This window comes from Marmota flaviventris, chromosome 15 (genome assembly GCF_047511675.1).
Source record: "Marmota flaviventris isolate mMarFla1 chromosome 15, mMarFla1.hap1, whole genome shotgun sequence".
NCBI lineage: Eukaryota > Metazoa > Chordata > Mammalia > Rodentia > Sciuridae > Marmota > Marmota flaviventris.
The window spans coordinates 20,941,118-20,964,697 of NC_092512.1; the positions used below are offsets into that span (position 1 = coordinate 20,941,118).

Here is a 23,580-nt window from a genome sequence, read left to right on the forward strand (position 1 = left end):
TCTCGGTTTGACCTCCTATGAGACTGCTTTATTGGGAGTAATGGGATACCTTACTAAGGTCCAGTGAGGGTAGAAGTCTTTATATTCCGCCTCTGTTAGTATAGATGCTAAGGTCACGTTTCTTTCTGTAGTGTTTGGGTAGAGCAGTTTCTGTCTGAAAGTTTTCTATCTTTCTAGGCAGCCCCTCTTCTGGTTCTTTCTCTTGTCCTTTGTACTCATTGGCATTTCCAGGTGTCTTCACCTTCAAGTCTAGAGTGTATGAGGCAAAAAAAAAAAAGAAAGAAAGAAAGAAAAGAAAGCCCAAGAACCTACTATCATGTCATTCCTCTAGTTTCAAATTATTTAGATAATCTGCCTTTCCCTCCTGTTCAGTCTTCTTATTTGACTTATTTATAGTGTCCATTATTTTTATTTTTGGTGGGATGGATTGAGGGGAAAAAAGAGTAGATGGCATGCAGTGGAGGAAAGTATTATTTATTAAAAAAAAAAAAAAAACTTTGTTCAGTTCATAAATATAGATAGATGTGTTTGGGCACAGGTTCACAAGATGGAATCTGTTTCTTTTAGTACCATGGTTAAAAACATTTTAAAGTCACCAGTGTAGACCACGTATTACTTATACAGTCTGTTACCAGAACCTCCTGTCTACAGTTTCAACAGAACCTCCAAGTATAACTGCTCATGTTTTCTCTTGTTGAATAAGAAAAGTTTATGTGCCTTAGAGATTGTCTGCTGATGCTGAAATACATAATTCAAACAACATTGTAATGACTACTCCATTTAGATTATCTAGTCCTGGTATTATGGATAGGACAGGTGAATTTGATGTGGTGATTACACTTAAGTAGCTTTTGGGGAATGGATTTCCCTTATAACAAATATTTTACAAAGATGAAATTGTTTCTGTTGGCAAGCAAACCAGAGTAAGTGTGCATCATGTGGCTGAGGGAGGTCAATATCCTGATACAGGGGCATGTGGTTTGAACATCCAGGTAGGATGGACCATCATCTGGGTCCATTTCCAAGGGTCACACTATTCTTAGGGCAACCATTGGGCAAATTTGTAAAGACAAATGGGTATGTTTTATGGCTCTAGTCCTTCACTATCCCCATTATTTCTTCACATTGATGGAGTGTCTTCCTTCTCCCGGGCCCCTATTTGCATGAAAGAGAGGAGTTTTCCATTACTAGTTACTTAGACTTGCTAAGGATGTACATCTTATCATTTAATGCTGCTGAACTCTGTTGAAAGTTTGTATCTTAACCCTATTTTGTGTGGGGGGGTATTTACTTTTTTTAATCTATATATGACAGTAGAATGCATTACAATTCTTATTACACATATAGAGCACAATTTTTCATATCTCTGGTTGCATACACAGTATATTCACACCAATTCGTGTCTTCATACCTGTACTTTGGATAATAATGATCATCACATTCCACCATCATTAATAACCCCATGCCCCCTCCCTTCCCTTCTAACCCCTCTGCCCAATCTAGAGTTTGTCTATTCCTCCCATGCTCCTACTCCCTATCCCACTATGAACCAGCCTCCTTATATCAAAGAAAACATTCGGCATTTGGTTTTTTGGGATTGGCTAATTTCACGTACCATTATCTTCTCTAACTCCATCCATTTACCTGCAAATGCCATGATTTTATTCTCTTTTATTGCTGAGTAATATTCTATTGTGTATATATGCCATATTTTTTTATCCATTCATCTATTGAAGGGCATCTAGTTTGGTTCCACAGTTTAGCTATTGTAAATTGTGCTGCTATAAACATTGATGTGGCTGTGTCCCTGTAGTATGCTGTTTTTAAGTCCTTTAACCCTATTGTTTTGATAGGGAGAAAAGAACTTCTACCTGTATTTAGAGAGTTTAAGTTTTAGCATCTTATATGGAAAGCTGTATTTAGCTGACCAATGAGAGGTTAAAAATCATATTTTGGCTCTTTAGACCTTGACCCAAATAATAAAATTAAATACAAGTGAGCTCATTTAAATTTCCTGGAAATGGAGGAGTGTGGAACAAATCAGAGGCTAGTCATGCAAAGACCTGTGAGTTCTTCCTCAGTGTTGTTAGGGTGGACTGTGCTGGGTTCTACCAAATCTTGGTGTCCTCCAGGATGTGGTACACTCTACCCTAGATCAAGGGTCAGCAAGTATGTTATGTAGAAGGCCAGCCAGTAAACATTTCACTCATCAATGACCACATGGTCTCTGCCTCAGTTATTCACCATTGTAACCCCAAATTAGACATAGGTAACACATAAATAAGCATGGATGTGTTTCAATAAAACTTTATGAACACTGGAATTTGAATTTTGTACAATTCTCTTGTGTTACAAATATTCTCCTTTACATTTTCTCCTCAATCATTTAAAAATATGAACCCTATTTTTGAATAACAAGCCATATGGAAATGGGGAAGGCTGGATTTGGTTGATAGGACAGTTTTCTGACCTCTGTCCTGGCAGATGTTTTCTGGGTAGGTTCCTTTGCCCAAGGAGACATTACACTCCCTTTCTATTAATAAACCCAAGCCTGTGTTCCTTAGACAAACATTTCTGGTGCACTCTATATATTTTTCATATGAAAACATCAGTGATCTGATTGATTCTAATAAATATGTTTCCATTCATTCATACAAAAATTTTCATGAATGATCATGGCAATTTTGAGGGACACCAGAAGACCTCCAGCTGAATAAAGCTTTGCCCTCAGATCTTCACAGTGTCATCTGGATTGATTCCACCTCTAACGGTAATGTCTCTTAATAACAGCATATATTTATAATGGACCTCAACTTCTATCATTGATAGGAATTATGAAACCTGGGTTAAAATATTTTCCTAGGATATTAGTTTTCTTTTCTCCTTCTTTAAAAGCAAGCTAATTAATCATATTATCAGTTGAAATGGAATTATGTGGGCTGGGGATGTGGCTCAAGCGGTAGCGCGCTTGCCTGGCATGCGTGCGTCCCGGGTTCGATCCTCATTACCAAATACAAACAAAGATGTTGTGCCCGCCAAAAACTAAAAAATAAATATTAAAATTCTCTCTCTCTCTCTCTCTCTCTTTAAAAAAAAAAGAAATGGAATTATGTGTCATTGTGCAATAGTTCATCTGAAAGTTGTGGAAGAACTCACTCACAATGGTTTAGTAAGCAGACGATTACTTTTCTCATATAGTATCTGGTCCAGAGGTGGGCATTAAAGACAAAGTTTGAGTAGCCCAATGATGCTGGAGTCAATGTGGCTGTTAGTCATTTGACCTTCTCTCAAGGTACAGCCCAAAGGTTGCAAAATGTCTGGGGCCAGTCTGGACACCTGCAGTCAAGGTAGTAAAAGAGGGCAGGATGTATTAAGACCTGTTTTTGTCAGTTCCAGTACTACTTTTCCCCATCAAACTTCTTATGTTCTTAGGCAATGACCTGTTCTTATCCACTTTTAGGTTCAAGAAAGACTGGGAAATTCAGTATTTTCTTTGTAGCCCTATCGCAGGAGATGACTGAGACTATTAGGAATGTGTTGCCAATCAAAAGTGTCTGCTACAAAGAGTTGTAGACCTTTTGTGATGCTCAGATTACTTCTGCAGAGTCTCTTCTGAACTTGAATCCAGAATTTAATACATGAGCCATCTCCATTAAACAGATATTAGAGGGTCTTCTATATGTACATAATATGAAGGAGGTGTGAAAGGAGAACCATGTCCCACAGGACCTTCGTCTCTTGCTAGATCTAGCAAGACATATACCTGAATCTTTAAACAAACCATCTCATTTCTAATAATGAATTATGGGGAATTGGAGTGTATTTGTTTCATTTAGTAATATTCCTTGGGTGCAGAATGTGTACAATTGTTTATCTAGGCTTTGCAGGTACACAGATGAATAAGACAGTCTGCTGTGCAGGTGGCAGTTAAGAAAATCAGTATTTGGGGGGACAGCACTATGATTCTGTTATTTAACATATTTTTGGTGAATTATACAATTATGTTAGAATCAATTATTATTCTTTTGAAAAAAGTACAAGTTATTCATAAGAAGACAGTGGCAATGAGTATGATTAAAAAGATATCTTTCATATCTATGCTCATCCTCTAAACAATAATTGGGTACCTACTGGAAGTTAGTTACTTGGCTACACCCTAGATCAGAAAAGCTCAATGATTAGTAAAGTGCTTCCATGGACTCCTAGTTATAGACTAGGTATACGTATTAATAAATATTTTCAATTCATGGTGCATACACATGGAGACACATTCAGATCCTCTAGTAAGAAAAAGAGGTAAATTATCAACATTGATTAGGAGGATATATTGGGTGCAAGATTAATTAAAGCTTTACAGTGAAAAAAAAAAAGCAAAAATATTTCCTGAAGGGTTTATCCATGCAAATCATCGAAGGACCAAGTATATCATATATAAAATAATCAGTTCTGTCTGAGCAGAGGTGCACTAAGCATTTCAGGTTGCTGGGAGAGGATTCTGCTTGGTAGGAGTGGAGGAACCATAGGTACAGGAGCCAGGTCATCTCGTGTGTTTGGTGGGAGTGTTTGCATACTTCCCTCTTCAAGGCAGAGCTTTATCAGAATAAAGGAACTTTTAACTTGAACACAGCTCCATCCTTACTTCACAAGGGAGTTGTGAAGTGAGTGGGGATTGGAAGGACTGGAAAGTCACATGACTTCTTGGTGAGGAAGACCCACTTGTTCTCCCTGATGAATACAGTAGTGCTGGTGGATCCCTGGGCTCCTAGAGCATCATCGAGAAGAGGCACTTCCAGGCAGTCTGTTCCTGCAACTGTAACCAGCATCACATCCAAGGCCAGGCCCCGGGGGGCCCAGGATCACTTCTAGCAGTCAGAAGTTCTTTCTGCCATTAGGCTGGAACATGTTTTAGGAAAAAAAAAAATTCTTTCCAGAAAAATCTCTAAAGTACTCTGATGCTGCTGAGATGTATTCTTCACACACACATAGCATGCTGTCTTGGGTGCTCATCCGTGTTGCATTGAGATTTCATTCCTGTTTAAGGTGAACAAGATTTCATGGTATGCATCACATTTCGTTTATCCACCTTTCATATATACAGAAGTACACAAAAAAAAATTGTTGTAGCTGAAAATTACAAAGAGATCATTGATGAAAAAACAAACTTTTGAATAAAGATATCTTTGGAACTTGTCTTTCCATTTACTGAGACAATTGAGTGTTAAAATTCGAGGGAGTAGGTTTGTTTGTTTGTTTGTTTGTTTTTTGGTTTTGTTCTTAAAATTTTTGTTGGTTAAAATATACATAAAATATTATTCAAACCTCTTGTTACTTTTTTATACCTTTATTTAATTAATTTATTTTATATGGTGCTGAGGATCAAACCCTGTGCCTCTCACATGCTAGAGAAGCACTCTACAACTGAGCTACAATCCCAGCCTCATTCAAATCATTTTGTTTTGTTTTCTGGGTACTGGGAATTGAACTCAGGGGCACTCAGCCACTGAGCTACATCCCCAGCCCTATTTTGTATTTTATTTAGAGACAGGGTCTCACTGAGTTGCTTAGCATCTTGCTTTTTGCTGAGGCTGGCTTTGGACTCATGATCCTCCTGCCTCAGCCTCCCAAGCCACTGGGATTACAGGCATGAGCCACCACACCTGGCTCAAACTATTTTAAGTGTACCTTCCAGTGGCATTTATTACATTCACATTGTGTATAACCATCACTAATACCCATCTCCAAAGCCATTTCTTTATCTGAAACTGGAACACTACACACATAACTTCCAGATACCCCTCATTTTCTCATGCCCAAACCCTGGGTTAACTACTGTTCTATTTTCTATCTCTGTGGATTTGTCTACTCTGAATTCCTTATATAAGAGGAATACTACAATATTTGTTTTTTTATGTCTGGCTTATTTCACTTTGGATGATGTCCTCAGTGTTCATCTATGTTGTAGTATGTTCAGGATTTCATTTCTGTTAAAGGCTAAGAAATATTTCATTGTATGTGTTTCAGTCAGGTTTTTCACTGCTATGACTAAGAGACCTAACTAGAAGGACTTTACGGAGGAAATGTTTATTTGGGGGCTCATGATTTCAGAGGTCTCAATCCATAGACAGCATGCTCCATTCCTCGGGGCTTGAGGTGATGCAGAACATCATGGTGGAAGAGTGTAGTGGAAGCAGCTCACTTGATGATCAGAAAGCAGACAGAGAGGTCTCCACTTTCCAGATATAAATTTATACCCCAAACCATAGTCCATGTCCCACCTCCTCTAGCCACACTCTGATGTTTCAGCTACTGCTCAGTTAATCCCTATAGGGGGATTCATTCACTGATTGGGTCAAGAATCTCACAACCCAATCATTTCTTCTCTGAACCTTCTTGCATTGTCTCACAGGTGAGCTTTTGGGGAACACCTCACATCCAAACCATAACAGTTTATATGTTTATCTGTTCTTCCATTGATGGGCATTTGGGTTGTTTCTACCTTGTACTTAGAATACCTCCTATTTTTTTCCATACCTTCTCCCCATTAAATCAAACTCTCATACTTCCAACACTCTGCTCAAACTGATCTCTCTTCTTAAAAAGTTCTGCTCCACCCCAGTTCTACTTCCTTTTATTAGGAAACGAACACCTACACCCTTCATGTGTCAGCTCAGATCTCTTCCTTGGAAAGCCTTCTAGGAGTCTCTGGCTACCAGGTCAAGAACCTTTAGCCTGTACTGTCTCATGCTCACCATGCCCAGGTGCCTCAGCCTACTTAAATATTGAGAACACTCACCAAATTGATCCACCTGCCTCCCCACCAGAGTTGTAAGCTCCTGGAGGGCAGTTACCATCTCCTACTCATTGCTTGGTCTCCACTCCACTTAAATGCCTATTACTCCAAGAACCTGGAGTAAAAGTCATTTAAGGAGAACCTGGCATGTAATAGGCATTTAAGGAACCTTTGATCCAATGCAGAATGAAACAGAAATCCCCTCTTCCCACAATCTTGCTTTATATCGGGAGGAACTTTCCTGCTAGTAAAAAATTGGTGCTCAAAAATGTCAGATATCTAAAACTGGGAGGCAGAATAATGATTTTTGTGGGGTGGGAGTACCAGGGATTGAACTCAGGGGCACTCAACCACTGAGCCCTATTTCGTGTTTTATTTAGAGACAGGGTCTCACTGAATTGCTTAGCACGTCACTTTGTGCTGAAGCTGGCTTTGAATTTGCAATCCTCCTGCCTCAGCCTCCTGAGCCACTGGAATTACAGGCAGAATGATGATTTTTGACTCCTGCACACATTGCCTTATTCTTCACAGAAATATCTTAATCCTCCATCACTATTCCCTCTGTGACTGCAAGCCCAGTAGTTGATTTAGGTTTTTGTGCTTAGACTTGGTTATTTAAAACTGTTTCTCACCCCCTTTGTTTTGTTTTCCCTGAAATTTCATGTCTCTAATGTTTTAAAACCAAGCAACTCTCCAATGGCTTCTTGTAGGGCGTGACCTTCTTCTCTTTGCTCATCATGTCAAAGATGCCCCCATCTCTTCTGTCCTCATCACTACACTTTCTTGTTTCCACTCTAGCTATTTACTCGATTTAGTGGGCTCAATCCCTCATGGGTCAACTTCAAAACCCTCTCCACATTCTCCTCATCTTCCCAGTCACTCTTGTGCCTACCAGAGTTCTAGTTCTTGAACTTGAACTGGCACTGCAGCTGAGTTAGGATCTGTACCTGAATTGCTTCCAGTGTGACTCAGTTCAAAGGTCACTAACATTAAATTCAGGGGGATAGTAGAGGATAGGAAAGGCAGCAGAATACAACAGACACTAGTATGGCAATATGTAAATCAGTGGATGTGTAACTGATGTGATTCTGCAATCTGTATATGGGGTAAAAATGGGAGTTCATAACCCACTTGAATCAAAGTGTGAAATATCAAGAACTATATAATGTTTTGAACAACCAACAATAAAAATTAAAAAAAAACCAAAACATTAAATTCATACAAATGTGGAATTAAAATTAAAATCCAAAACAGATTTTACAACATTGCTTTATAAACATTGAGGTAAAATATTTCACTGCAAGTGTGTGTAGTGTGTGTGTGTGTGTGTGCGTGTGTGTGTATTCTAGCCATTGTTTTGAGTTGTCATCTTGAAGGTGCCACCTTTTTTTATGTACAAAAAAAATTGGAAACCAGGTGCATGGCAGGTGGAACTGCGGAGTGATCACAGTGGGATGGAACCTCTTTTAGGGAGAGGGACCAGCATTGCCAGAGGTGAAGGAAGTATATAAGTCTGCTTTGATGAAGGGTGATGGGGGAAGGGAAGAGGAGGTATTGGAAGTTACCAGCAGTTCCCTGGTATTCTTAGCCCCTGATTCTCAGGCAGAAAGCATTCAGGGTTAATACCGTTGAGAAAGATGAACAGCAGACATTTTTCTTTTCCTCTTTAATGTCTAAATCTTTCCCTTGCCAATCTGCCATCTCCCTACAGAAGTGCACCTTTTAAAATTAATCAAGATTTTGTATGTTTAATTGAATATGGATTGTAATTAGGCCACTCCTTGACTTGGAAAAACAGTGATTGACCTCATATTTTTACAGGTTTTGGCTACCAAGTTCTTTCCACCACTGCCTAATTTGGACATTGTAGTTTAGTTCCCTGGCATTGATTCTGCCCCGGCCCTATTGAGTATTGGCAATGTGTTTTGGAGAATTGTCCCTAGCTAAAGGTCAGTTGGTTTAGGAGTAACCCTGTCTTCACTGCCTGGGTTTTAGTTCAGTGATGATCATGTGATTTACTCCTGGCCAATGAGAAAAGAAGCAATATTGGAGGAGGTTTAGGGAAAACAAGACCTTGATCAGACAGGCTGTCTTTGTTGCAAGATAAAAACCAGAGGCTTGTAACTCTTGAGTACTCTAAGGGCCTCCAAGTCTAGGATAAAGGTGGTTCTCTGAGTAGCAACATGAGAGAGATGGAAAAAAGAAAAATCCAAGGTTCTTCATGACACTATTGAGCCACAAATCAACCAACTCTACACCTGTGCTGTGACTAGACCTCCTGTAATGAAAACTAATATATTTTCTCACTGTTTGATCCAGTTTGAATTTGCTCATCTCTTTCTTGAAATCATGTACATCCTAAATGATCCATGATCTTTATGACCTTCCATAGACACCTGTGTTGACTTTTATGGCCAGAATCTGCCTTGAGCCTCATTTCCCTTATCTGAGAAATTAATATAATTGAGTCACAGAGTTTTCCCCGAAGAAAACTTAAACTTGGCCAGCAAGTTTAACTTGAGGGAGGCCACACAAACTGATACATACTTAGTACTTAATGTGTACCACAAAGTAGGCTGATCTTTGGCTTTAGGAAGCTTAGAGATCAGGAGAAGAGAAATTCACAGGTAATGTCTTTATGGTAGAAATAAGATCACATTGCAGAAGAACCTCTGTACAATCCATTTTTATTTTAGCTCATTCTTATTTAGATTTCGTTTCAAGATCGTATTTGTTGGGTGCTTACTATTCCAGGAACATGACCTAACATGGGGAGGATGGAAGATTGGGATGAGAAAGGGGACAAAGAGAAAGAGTTTTTGAAGGATCTGCATGTAAGCCAAACCCCGAATGACAAGTAGGAATTAGGTGAAGAATAGGGAACAACATTCCAGGCAAGGAAATATGTATAAAGTCTAGGAGGAGAGAAGGAACTTGGTGAAGCGAAAAGGAGGCATATGATGAGGAATAGCATGGTGGAAGATGGAAGTTGGAAAGATAAAAAGGAGACAGATAATGAGGGCCTTGCTGGCCAAGTTTAAGATTTTGGAATTATAAAAGTGTGAAGCCAGACCATTAGGAAGTTTTAAGCAGAAGAGTCTTTCCCCCACTTCCCTTCACAGTTAATTTTAATGGATCTTCAGGGTTGAGGAAGAGCTCTTGGATTAGTTTGGCAGATTGGATGTGAAAAGTGGGTAGTTTGGGCCAGGACGACAGTGGTGGTGGAGATGGTGGGAGCGATGGATCTGAGCAGCACTTTGGGTGCAGAGCTCCTGAATGTAGTGATTGAAGGAGAGGATGTGGTGAAACATGGCGAGAGTGTCGTGTACTGATTCTCCATGGCTCCTCAGTTTCTGTGCGCATAAATGGAGAAGACTGGAGAAAGCAATTTTTTTTTGTACAATAACTAAAGTTCAGTTTAGATTATGTTAAGTTTGAGGCATCTGCCATGTGTTGACATAGAGACTGAGCAGCACTCATCAGGTCTGTTCAGGCTGGAGTGAAAATTGGAGTCACCTGCACATTCATTGCATCAAGAGCCATGGGGAGAGATGGCCTCTGTTAAGGAGGAAGTGGAGAATGGAAGGGAAAGGTCCTTCCTGACTTTGGGAAGCCTTCCCTCAAGGTGAAACGTTCTTCAGAAGCCAGGGGAAGAGGAGGCCTGGGTACCCAAAATCCTCACCCAGGAATTTGAATCTTAGAAGATGGATAAGGGGAAGAATGGTGAGGAAGGAGGGGGCCAAAGATATTGGGTAAAATGAGATTACCAACAAATCAGTCTTGAGGGAGAGGGTGTGTGTGTGGTGGTATGTGTGTAAGTGTGTGTGTGAGGGGGGTGGGGGTTAAGTATTTGACCTTAAATTATCTGATGTCAAAGGGAAGGGGATGAGGATGGGAACTGAAATTTGAAGGGTTGGGGTCATACAGAGGCAAAATACTTTCTCATAGACCTCAAAACACACATTCCTGTCACATGAACTTGGACACACACACACACACACACACACACACGAGTCATGTATGGTTCTTGTAACATTGACTGCTATTTCTTTGATAATACTGAGAACACAGGAGGAGATAAATACAGATTTGTTGAGTGAATAAATATCCCAGAAAATAAACTTTAGGTTTTGTTTGTGAGGGTATGCATGTTAAAGGATGTGGGGAGAGTAAGATAAAAAAATGGAAGCCACTGGGGCTTGTCTCTGTTGATCTCTTCACTCTGGTTTTTTTCCTTCTCTTTCCCATAGCAGTGATGACTGTTTTAAAAAAATCACTAATTGTTTTTGCTGCCTCCTCTTAGCTTGTGAGTTTTTTGAGGATAGCTTCTGTCCTACTTAAGTGCATGGTTCCGGGACCTGCCCCAGGATTGGCACATAGTAAATGCTCATTAAATATTGGTTGACTGAAAGGAAGAGACTTAAGTGGATATTTGGAGAATACAGAAGATTCAGAAAGGGACAGGAATGAGCACTTTTCAGATGTAGGCAGAGATATAAGCTAAATGCAATAATTGAATGTATTGGAAGCAGTCATGAAGCTGCCTAATTTGGGATTCTCATCAGAAATGTGAGGATTGCTAACTTGCTCAACTTGCAACTGGTTGCACTTAAGTCTCCCTGATTTTCAAGCTCAGGGTTCCCTACTGCCCCATACTCCTTCTTCATTCTGTTACTTCCCACAGTTATCACACTATGTCTTAACTCTCAGATGTCTTTTTGCTTCCCATTTAGGCCTGATGAAATACTTTCTGTCTTGGACACTTTCTTTGTGTGAGTTGTTTTCTGAGTCCTATTTGTCCCTCTTTCCTAGCTCTCCACTGTGGTTTGAATCCACGGGGTATTGATCACCCTTCCCGTGCTGAAGGTATTAAACTGCAAATTGAAGGTGAAGGTGTGGAATCTCAATCCATTAAAAGCAAAAATTTCCAGAAGGTGCCTGACCAAAAAGGAACCCCCAAGCGACTGCAGGGAGAAGCTGAGACGCCTAAGGTAGGTAATAAGCCAGTTAACGAAGGTTTCTGAAGCTGCAGCTCCTGCAACTGCAGACTCTCTTGTGGTTCAGCCGCAGAGGAGACCCGATGCTACTCTCACTAAGCACTGTAGTATCTTGGGTTAAAGGAGCACAGCATCTTGATATGTAATAATAAATGAAAATATTGACTGCCTTCCCTTTGGATGGAATTGAAACACATTTGTGGTCAGTCTAATAGTGTGGGGCTCTGAGCTATGGGTTATAGAGAAGGATGTCTTAGACTTGAAGCTGAAAGATTGACCTTCCTGGCTTAGAGTTAACCCTTCATGATGATGGGTAAATCATAGGACTCCCTGAGGCTCAGGCTCTGTATCTATAGAGTGGGAATCATAAACCTACCTCCTCAGGTTGAGTGGATCGGATGATTTTGTGCTAATGGAAGTGTTTTGTAAAAGCCCGAGTATGAGGGTCTTTTGCTGAAAAATTAATTATAATAACTGACATTTTATGAAATATATATGTTTGCAGGCACTGTTGGAAGGAATACTGATGTACTGGCTTATCTGTGTCCCAGAACCATACTATGAGGTGGATGATAGTAAACAGATCCTTAATTAGTGGAAGACAAAATTGACCAATTTTGCTATAGGATACTTAGTTCTTTTTAGTCTTCTCTTTAAATGTAGGTACCAAAAAACTGACAAAATATGGATTGGTAAAGATACCAAAATGTGTGTTTTCCTCTTCTAAGAGCTACCTGTGTTGGAACTAGCACTATTTAGATTTTTGTCTGAAGTCAGTGAAGATGTTGGTACATAGTGTTGAAGGTGTTCCTTTCAGTTTTTCTGTTGGAAATTGAGGGAATTCTTCTTCACATAGCATTTGGTCTCTCCCTTCATGTAGTCCTTGCAGGAGAATTTCCTTTCATTGGTTTGTTGAGCAAATCCACACGTTCCAACCTTGGACAGCAAATGTAAGCACCCAAGAAATATCTTAAGTAGGAAGGTCACTTGGATGTCCTCCAGTGACCCACTCCTGACTCCTCCACATAATGTGGTCCAAATTAAAATCACAGTGGATTGTTTTACCTACATTTTTGAATAGGCGTTATTATTTGCTCCCTTCTTGAGCTTGGATAATTAAAAACTGATGGCATTATCATGTACGTCTGTGTGGGTGTGTGGCAGGAAGTGGGGAATGATTAGTGAGGAAGATACTGCAGGGACTTTGCACTAGACTTCCTAGATGACAAGCTGTACCTCATAGGAAATGGCTGGTGATCATTCACGTTTGGTTTGTGAGCAGAGTTGGAAACAAGTGAACCAATGACATCTAAACTTGATCAATCTTTGGGGGCCACACAGAAGTCTTGAAAGAGCTAGGAAAACAAATGCCCTCAGGGTCTTCTTTGGCTAGGAAGATAAATACAATTTGTCTGAGTAAGATCCTTTCAAATGAATGGTTCAAATATTAAAAATCAGAGTGTCAAAGAAAAGTATGGATATTTAATTTTAATTCAACTTTAAACACTTCCAAATTATCTTTTTTATTTGCCCCCAAAATTGGCATATAAAAAATTGATTCCAATCCAATATGACTTCATTACTCTTGAATTATTTTGAATATGTGGTTTTATAGAATATTCTGATTTTCTATGTCACAGTTCTTTGTCTTGGTCTGTAGATCCCTTCATGGCTGATTTGTTGATAACATAATTCTTTGGTAATATAAAAGTTGAGGGACTGGGGTTGTAGCTCAGTGGTAGAGTGCTTGCATCGCACACATGAGGCACTGGGTTTGATCCTCAATACTATATAAAAATTGTTTATTGATATTGTGTCCCCAAACAAGTGTTTAAAAATATATACACGTAAAAGTTGATAATGAACCTTTCTTTAGGAATGGACCACATATTAGAAAGAAGCCAGATTCACTTTGTCCAAATTATCTATAATAAAACCCCCTAGGAGAGATGGAAGATTTTGGGGTCTTCACATGAATGTCATATTGATGGCTGAATAGACTAGAAACTTTGGTAAAACTCAGACAAGGTAATTGCCCATTTCTTATGAAGAACTAGATGGCAAATGTAGTTGCTGGGGAGACAGAATTGGAAGCACCCTCTGGGATTTCTGTGGGCTCTGTCAGCATCACACACCCTGAAGTTTCTGTCCTGTAGACAATGTGAGCTTGTTTTGCGCATGTGCAAACATACTTACATTTTCTCTTCTGTCCCATTTAGAGGGCTAGTGGGGTTTGAGGCACCTTCTTTCCTTTTGAGTGGGAAATTTAATCTCTAGTAATTTGATCTATTCTAAACTTAAGTTTAAAAAAAAACTGTGGCTAGAAGTGCATGCATTTAAAGCTAATCAGTCATGTAAATTGGTACAGTTTTTCTAGAGAACAGTCTGAATGGCAGTTATTAAAATTTTAAATGTATGTAATTTTGGGGCCAGTAAATCCCTCTCTAGGTACTCATGCTAAGGAATTAATCATCAGATACTCAAGATGGCTGCAGGAGAACAGTCACTGTGAGCTGTTTGTGATTGTGCATGATGTGGAGTTACACTGGTCGTGTATTCCTGTATGAACATACGAAAGTTATGTCCAATTCATTCTATTGCCTTTACCATCCTTCCCCTTTGTCTAATCTAGTGAATTTCTATTCTCTCTGACCCCCCCCACCCCCCGCCACACTTGCTGCTTATTGTGAGTTAGCATCCACATATCAGAGAGAACATTTAGCAAATGTTTTTTTGGGGATTGGCTCATTTCACTTAGAATGATATTCTCTAGTTCCATCCACTTACTGGCAAATGCCATGATTTCATTCTTCTTTATGGCTCAGTAATATTCCATTGTGTATATCTACTGCATTTTCTTTATCCATTCATCTGTTGAAGGATACCTAGATTGGTTCCATAGCTTAGTTATTGTAAATTGAGCTGCAATAAATGCTGATGTGGCAGCCTCACTATAGTATGCTGATTTTAAGTCCTTTGGGTATATGCTGAGGAGTGGGATAACTGGGTCAAATGGTGGTTCCATTCCAAGTTTTCTGAGGAATCTCCACACTGCTTTCCAGAGTGATTGCACCAATCTGCTGAGCCACCAGCAATGTATGAGTGTCCTTTTCCCCCACATCCTCACCAACATTTATTGTTACATGTATTCTTGATAATTGCCATTCTGACTGGAGTGAGATGAAATCTCAGTATAGTTTTTTTTTTATTTATATATGACAGCAGAATGCATTACAATTCTTATTACACACATAAGCACAATTTTTTACATCTCTGGTTGTATACACAGTATATTCACACTAATTTGTGTCTTTATACCTGTACTTTGGATAATAATGATCATCATATTCCACTATCATTAATAGGCCCATGCCCCCTCCCTTTCCCTCCAACCCCTCTTCCTTATCTAGAGTTCGTCTATTCCTCCCATGCTCCCGCTCCCTATCCCACTATGAGTCAACCTCCTTATATCAAAGAAAACATTTGGCATTTGTTTTGGGGAGATTGGCTAACTTCACTTAGCATTAAATGTGATTGATCAACAAATATATGAAAAATGCTCAACATCTCTAGCAATTAGAGAAATGCAAATTAAAACTACACTGAATTGCTAAAGATGTTGAACATGTTTTCATATATTTGTTGACCAATCACATTTCTTCTGTGAAGTGTCTATTCAGTTCCCATGCTCGTTTATTGATTGGTGTGTGTGTGTGTGTGTGTGTGTGTGTATGTGTGTGTGTATGTATGTGTTGATGTTTTTTAAGTTCTTTATATATCCTAGAGATTAATGCTGTATCTGGTGCAGGTGGCAAAGATTTGTCTCCCATTTTGTAGGCTTTCTCTTCACGTTCTTGATTGTTTTCTTTGCTGTGAAGAAGCTTTTTAGTTTGATACCAGCCCCATTTATTGATTCTTGATTTTATTCCTAAGACTTTAGGAGTCTCATTGAGGAAATTATTTCCTGACATGATGCAGAGTTATGCCTACTTTTTCTTCTAGTGGGCAGAGGGTCTCTGATCTAATGCCTATGTCTTTGATCCACTTTGAGTTGAGTTTTATGTAGGGTGAGAGGCAGGAGTCTAATTTCATTTTGCAACATATGGATTTCTAGTTTTCCCAGTGCCATTTGTTGAAGAGACTATCTTTTCTCCAGTGTATGTTTATGGTACCTTTGTCAAGTATGAGATAACTGAATTTAGGTGGGTGTGTCTGTGTCTTCTATTCTAGGGCACAGCTTTTTTGCCTCTGATCCACATGGGGCATGCACAGCTGCCACAGGTGAGAGTTGAGGTAAGGGTGTGTCTCTGATACAGAGAAGGTACAGCCTCTTTCCCAGCAACCTTTTGTACCATTCTAGTCATGTGGGCTTAATGCCAAGTCACAGGTTCTGCAGACCACGTGGAGTTCCACATTACAGTTTCCAAGAAAACAACCCTGTGGGAGACAGGTCCTTCCTAGACAGGCCCAACCCTGAGGTTTACTAACCCGTTACTTACACAGCACTTTGGAGAAGACTGCCAGGAATGGTGCTTTAGCACAGGTAGAACTTGACCTGTGCTATAAAGTATGGGTAGAATTCAAAAACATAACACCAAGAATAGAAGGTACCCTTAGCAATGATGCCTAAGCATCGTGATCCAAGGTGAGGCAGTGGATTGGTCAGGTTCTCTTAGAGTCAGTGTTTATATTGTAGAAATTGAAGCCATATCAGTTGGCTGGGGGCAAGCTGTATGGGATTTGGATGTCTAAACAAAGAACATAGATTTACTTTCTACCAGCATTGTCCAATATGATAGCCACTAGCCATACATGGCTTTTAAATTTATTAAGTTGAATAATATGAAAAAAAATCATTTCTGTGATTATCCCAGTGACTTTTTAGGAGCTTAGATAACACATATGTCTAGGGCATACATGTTTTGGACAGTGTGGACATGACCCTCGTGGCAGAAAATTCTGTTGGATGACAAGCTCTAATTTGGAAAAATTGTTGAAATTTGTTGAGTCCAGGAATAATATGAAAAATGAAATTGTGTTGACATTCTCTCTGACCCTTGTCCTTGGGCCTGGGTGGACATATGCTTCAGTCATAAAAAAAATTTGTTAAAATATTCAGGAGTTTGGTTTGAAAGTCATGTTCCTAAATGCTTGGATGGTTGGAATTTGAGTTTCCATGGCAACTCTGGCTATGGAACAACATCAGCCCATCAGTAGGCAGGATCCTGGCTATTCCCCATCCTGGAATTCTGGGCTATGTTATCACAAGTGACCTAAACACAGCATTAGGAAATTAGAAGCTGTGTATTTCTGAAATTTCTAGGCGTTTATATAAGAAAACGTATCTAGATGTATTTTTATGCATTTCCAACAAAGGTTTCATAAAGCTAATAATCCTGATTTTCCCTGCCATGATATTAATTCCAGGCAGGACCCAAGCTCTTTGTCCCTCAAATTTGTATTTCTGCTTCACACTTTTTATTTATAAAATCTGCATTTCCATTTTACAGCTGAGAAACCCAAGAATTTAAATGACTCCTCAGTTCTCAGTTTCTGGCTAATAACTAGAGGAAGATGGAACCCAAACCTAACTCAAATAGCTCTAAATCCAGGGCTTTTATTCCCCTAACAATAAATGAACAAATGATTTATATGAAAAGAAAATATAGTCTGTTACACTGAGAATCTGGCCAACGAGGCAAAAGAAGAGGTTAAAACGCTGCGTGTATTCTTTACTCCTCCGAGGGAAACACAGCAAATCTTGATTGCTGTATTATATAAGGGAGAAACATTGCCAGTATCGAAAACAGTGAATAACTGCCCGCACTTGCCTTGGGATACATCATGTGAATCTTTGGCAGTCGATCGCCTTTTCTCATTAGGCTGATATTAGATGTAGTTTGTATTTCTTTGGCACAGAGTTAAAGGAGCTGGCCTGGAAGGCAGAAGGAGAGAGCCTGGTGTTTTGGACAAGCCACAGGCAGACAAATTAACTTGACTGCAGGGCAACTGGTGGACGTTTGTAACAATGAGCAGGAGCCATTAATCTGGGATTAAAATAGAAAGCTAAAAGAACTTGGACTTGGGTTAAAAGATGAAGCGTGGATTGTACTTAACCTTGATCAAATTACATTGCTCAGCTGCCTCTGAGAAGGTCCGTGGCAGTTTGGGGATACAATGATCTCATTCTTGGCTATCTGTATTTCTTGGCTCAAGGAACAAGTGTCTCCAAACAAAGCTGCCAACCCAATATAATGTCACCAATGATGGGAAAGGACATAATGCATGAGGAACATAATGAGTACAAATTTTAAGGATTGTCATAAGGGTCAGAACAAGAGAGGAAAGCAAGAATGACTTCATACAGAGTGAGTTCCAGGGCCCCAATATTTCTACAATGGGCGCTCGAACAGATCTCATAAGAAATTACAGTAAACTCACATGAGAAGATGTAAGCTTTTATTATAAATGTGATAAATTCTGAAAAGTGTGACAACACATAGGGTGTTTCTGAACCATAGATTCATGGTATGATCAACAAAGAAGAAAACCTAGGGAGCATCTGACAATCTCACTCATTTACAGACTTAGAAAAAATGGCTCTTCCAAGATCTTGAGGCAAAAATGTCTTTTCCAAGACCTTGAGGCTGTCAGAATACCCTAAAACACAGTTGTTGTTGTTGTTGTTGTTGTTCTTCTTCTTCTTCTTCTTTCTTCTTTCTTCTTTTTCTCCTTTCTCCTTTCTTCTTTCTTCTTCTTCGGATTGAACCCAGGAACATTCAACCACTAAGCCACATCCCCAGCCCTATTTATATTTTATTTAGAGACAAGGTCTGGCTAAGTAGCTTAGGGCCTTGCTAGGTTACTGAGGCTGGCTTTGAACTTGTGATCCTCCAGTCTTATCCTCCTGAGTCACTGAGATTACAGGAGTGTGCCACTATGCTCTGCTAAAACCCAGTTATTCTAATACATAACCACTGCTTTCCACTTTTCTTTGCCTATACAACTATATGTAATAAGCGATTGGAGCCATTGGTTTATGGTACTTTTCTGGTGAATGGAGACTATAGTGTGTGCCATTTGAGGATGCAAAATGGGGTGGAGCCCTTGAGACTCGGTAGATCACAGGGTCCAGTTCTAATTCCACTGACAATTTTGACACAGCACAGATAGGCCTCTGGAGAAAAAGGCGTTTGAGTTCTAGAGATGGCTTGTCTATTAGCACTCTGCTCAAATGTTCTTTTTCAGCCAGAAACTCTGAATCTCCATGTGTAAAACCCTTCCTAACATGGCAGCAGTTAGAGAGTCATAACAGAATTGATTGACATAATTCAAAACTCATGCATCTAGATGACGACAACTTGTTCAACTTAGACTTGAGGGGGACAGAGATGAACATAGGTTGCACTCATTGAGCTCATTCTGCAGTTATAATGAAGAGTCTCTCAATCCTTGACAAGGGGATTTTGGAAATGCCTTGTCCCATCCAGCCAGGTGAAGGACATAGAGCAGATAATACAGAACCACATAGAAAAGGACGAGTCAGGGCAAGATGAATAGTGGAGGGTGGTCTTTGCAAGAAGGCAAGGTTTGGTCTTTGCCTACACCTGTAGCAAGAGGGCTGATACTAGTTCCCAGTGAGGGGTTTGATGGTTCAACAAATACACATCTGTAACATAGAATTTATTCTCTCTCTCCAGTCTCTTGTTCCTGTTCTCACTCTATCTTGACATGTATCTACTAATATATCTTCTTTGTAAAGTGCATATTGTTTAGTAAGAGTTTCAAGAAATTCTTTGTGTTGGCTTTTGCTAATAGCATGCATTATAGTTGCTGCTCAAGTTGTGACTATTTGGATTCTGGTGACCATTTAGAACAGGTTTGCAAACTTATTCTGCAAAGGGCCAGACAGTAAACGGTCCAGCATGGTGGGTGTTGATAGCCCAAGTGGCTTTGAGGAGGCAGCTGCATTTCATTGAGATGCTAAGTTTAGATGGGCAGCTGCATGTCCTCACTGTGTCATATCACCTTGGCTCTGCCTCAGAATGGCGGATCAGAGATGCTGGACTGCTATCCAGTGGTACTAAGAACTGTGTGGAGAAGGGGAGTGGAGGGCGGGGAGGTACTTGAAACTGTGTTAAGAAACACCTGCTTTATCTTCTGCTCTATATATATGCAAATGGCCATAACTTCTGTTCTGTTGGTATATAGCTTGCCAAATGTTTATAGTTGTAAAGAAACATTATAATAAGTAATAATTTTAAACTGCCCTACATCACTGTTACATGGAGAAAGAAAGATTTCACAATAATGACTAAACTTTGGAAATAAGAGACTGTTAGGTTGAATTGGCATAGACTACTCCATTGTTCAGAGGTGGATTGGTCAGTTGTCAAGGAGCCATGTTCATTGATTCTTCTCCGTTATACTGTGGAATCCATGCATGACCTGCCTCTGCTGCCATCAGCTGGGCTCCCACTTCCATGGAGCTCAGGAACAGCCTCTTAACGGGGTTCCACTTCACTCTTGCCCTCCTGTGATTCCCTTTCCCGCACAGCAATCATGAATCAGGCAATGCCACTCACCTGCTTAGCATGCGTAATGGTTTCTCAGAATGCTTCAAATAAAAATCCAGATTTGTTATCATGATTGTTAAGAAATTAAGATATCTTGTGCCCTTTTGCCTCCTACCAGGTTCTTTGAGCTCCAGACATACATGCCTTTCAGTTTCTTGAATATGCTCAGCTCATTCTCTCTGGAGCTGGTGGGGACTGCCATCCCTTCTGCCTGTGTTCTCTCCCTGGTCTTTGTGCAGCTTGTTCTAGATCCTGGACCGACAGTGTCTCTCCTGGAGGACTGCCATGACCACCCTAACTACCTTTGCCCCAGCTACTCTGACATCACTCAGTTTCATATTCCTCAAAGAACTTCTTTCTGTCTGAAATCCTGTTTGTTTTCTTTCTGTCCACTGGAATTTAAACTCCTTGAGAGTGGTTTTCTTGTCTATCTTATTCACTGCTCAAACACCAGTGCCTGCTAATGTGTCCAGCACATAATTAACGTGGGATTTTTGATAAGTGAGTAAGTCAGTTTCTGTGTCACAAAACTCCTTGCCTCATAGTTATTTCATTATTTTCAGCTTCTCCACAAGTGAGCAGAAGATAAATCTCACTGGGTGCTATCATGGTTGACCTTATCAGTACTTTTCTGTACTGGCAGGTACAGGTGGTTCATCACCCACGTGATGGACAAGAGATTCTTCCATAGCTGCCACTTCATTACCCTTCATCCTCGAAATTCTAACTGACCCTTCAGGCCAGGCAGATATCGGGTCACAGTTGATGCAGGCATCCCTTCCTTTGTTCAGATAGTCTCCCTCCTTCGCTTGTATATGGTTTGCCAAGATTTCAGATGCCAAGAAGGATCCTTCAGCCTTACCTCAGTGACATTCAGGGTCTTCAGTGAGAGTGCAGCTGACTTCCCTGAAGCCTCCTCTATCTTCCTGATCTAATCCAAACGTGAGAGACATGGAAAGCAATTTCTCCTCTTTAGGAATTCCCACTTAAACCAAAAAAATCAGACCACCAGGTACACAGGCTTAAACCTCCAACATTCTTACCAGGAATGTATGAACAGTTCCAACCGTACCCTTAGACAAACACTGTTTTAGCTTGAACTGCCTTAACAAAGTTCCATAGACTGGTGGCTTTAGTGGACGATGCAGACATTTCTTGCAGTTCTGAAAGATGGTTCTGAAGTCTAAGTTCAAGGTGCTGGCTTATCTGTTCCAGTGAGGATCCCCTTCCTGACTTGCCGATGGCCACCTTTTGCTTTGTCCTCATTTGGCAGGCACCCTCTTTTTATGAGAATGCCAATCCCATTCTGACTTCATCTAAACCAGTTGCATCCCAAAGGCATCCAATTTCACCATCCCATCAGGGGTTAGGGCAAAGTGTGAAATTTATATGGCACAAACATTGAGTCCTTGATGTATGCCAGCTGTGCATTTTGGTCAAAAGCCAACTGTCTTTGAGCATTAAATCATTATTTGACTGAAGTTGAATATCACCATCATAAAATGAATGTTTGACATATAATAATAAATATGAGATATTAATAAGAATACCTATTTAGTACAACTTAATAAAATTAGACCAAGCAGATTTTTTTTTAATCTGGCATTATGGAGCAGTGGTAATAATTTCTCAAAGCTGTCAGCTCCTGTGGTTTTTCTGTTATACATTTATGATACTGAAAATATGCCCTTTTCCGACTGAGGTCAACAAAGGAGCAGAGTAGACTTTTTGTCAAGCTCTGTGATTACCATAGTAGTGCCAATGGTGATATCCCCCGCAGTCATTAACCTTTCTATCTTTCCAATAATAACTGACTAAAGATTCAACTCCTAGACTTGCCATCTTGGCTGATGGTCATGATACAGTTTCATTGAAACAATCCCATAAACTAAAGCTTTGGGCTGTTGGAAAAGATGCTTTTTAAAAATTCTCAAAAATAAGTTTCATTTTATTGCTATCCCTTGTAGGGTTGTCTTTTCCCCTTAAAGGGCAGCATTTTCAAAATATTTATTATACAACATGATTTTTAATTAAAAAATCAAAATCATCGTATAAGATTATACCATTCCTCTGCACAGGATCTGCTATTCCTATCCATTTCACTCGATTAAAAGCCAAAGTCCTTCCAGTGTCCTTCCAGACCCTGTGTGATCTGTCTCCTGACAAGTCACACATGTTACCTGCTACTGGGCTCTTCATGCTCAGGCTGCTCCTGGCTCAAACCAGGCACCTGCTCAGCTCAGAGCCTTTGTCTTGGCTGCCCCCTCTGCCTAGAATCCACACTCTTTCCTCCTGATCCCTGCTGCGGTGTAACCTCCTCATGAGACAATTCTAGGGGAGTGACCTCTTTCCCAAAGCCCTGATCACTTGACTCTGTCCTATTATTGTCCTCCACCCCATGCCTGCATTACTCTTAAAAACAAAACAATGTATAATTTCTTTATTATTATTTAATATAAACATAGAGGGTGAACTCTGATGGACACCCCTTCATGACTCACAACCATGCCTACTCTAAGGAAGGGGGTCAATATTTATTGTTTGGATGAATCCTTATAATAATCAATACACATTTATTCTCTAGGTTGCTTATAAACCCTTTTTATTTCTTTTTTAAAAATATTTTTTTAGTTATACATGGACACAATATCTTTATTTTATTTATTATTATGTGGTGTTGAGGATTGAATCCAGTGCCTCGCATGTGTGAGGCATGCTTTCTGCCACTGAGCCCCAACCCAGCCCTAAACTTTTAATATATAAAACAAACTGGGAGAATGTTGCTCCCATATATACACACACACACACACACACATATATATATATATATATATATATATATATATACACACACACACACATATATATACATACATATATATATATATATATATATATATATATATATATATATATCTTATATTGGAAAGAAGAATTTTCATATAGCAACAGTAAAACCAAAGGACATCCTTTGGTTATTGATAGTGTTATTGTAATTAGCTATGTAAATAACCTGTACTATCAAATGATCATTATTATATACAAGTTCAGGATTGCCAAAAGTATAAAATGGTATTTGGCTACGTGACCCACCCCAAACCAAAGCTGTAGCCAAATCCTAACAGCAGACAAATAGCAAATAGTGAATTTGGGATTTTAGACAAATACCAAAACCAAAGCTGGTCTATGTCACTTCTTTATCCTCAACTAATTGATC

General features: G+C 39.6%; 1 protein-coding gene across 1 annotated transcript in view; it reads left to right on the forward strand.

Annotated features, from left to right (window-relative positions):
* Nucleotides 1–23,580, forward strand: part of Samd12 (sterile alpha motif domain containing 12) — a 376,179-nt gene that overhangs the window by 28,398 nt on the left and 324,201 nt on the right. The window contains exon 2 of the mRNA XM_027952472.3: nt 11,603–11,781. Coding sequence (XP_027808273.1) covers nt 11,603–11,781 — 179 coding nt within the window. The remainder of the gene's footprint in view (nt 1–11,602; nt 11,782–23,580) is intronic.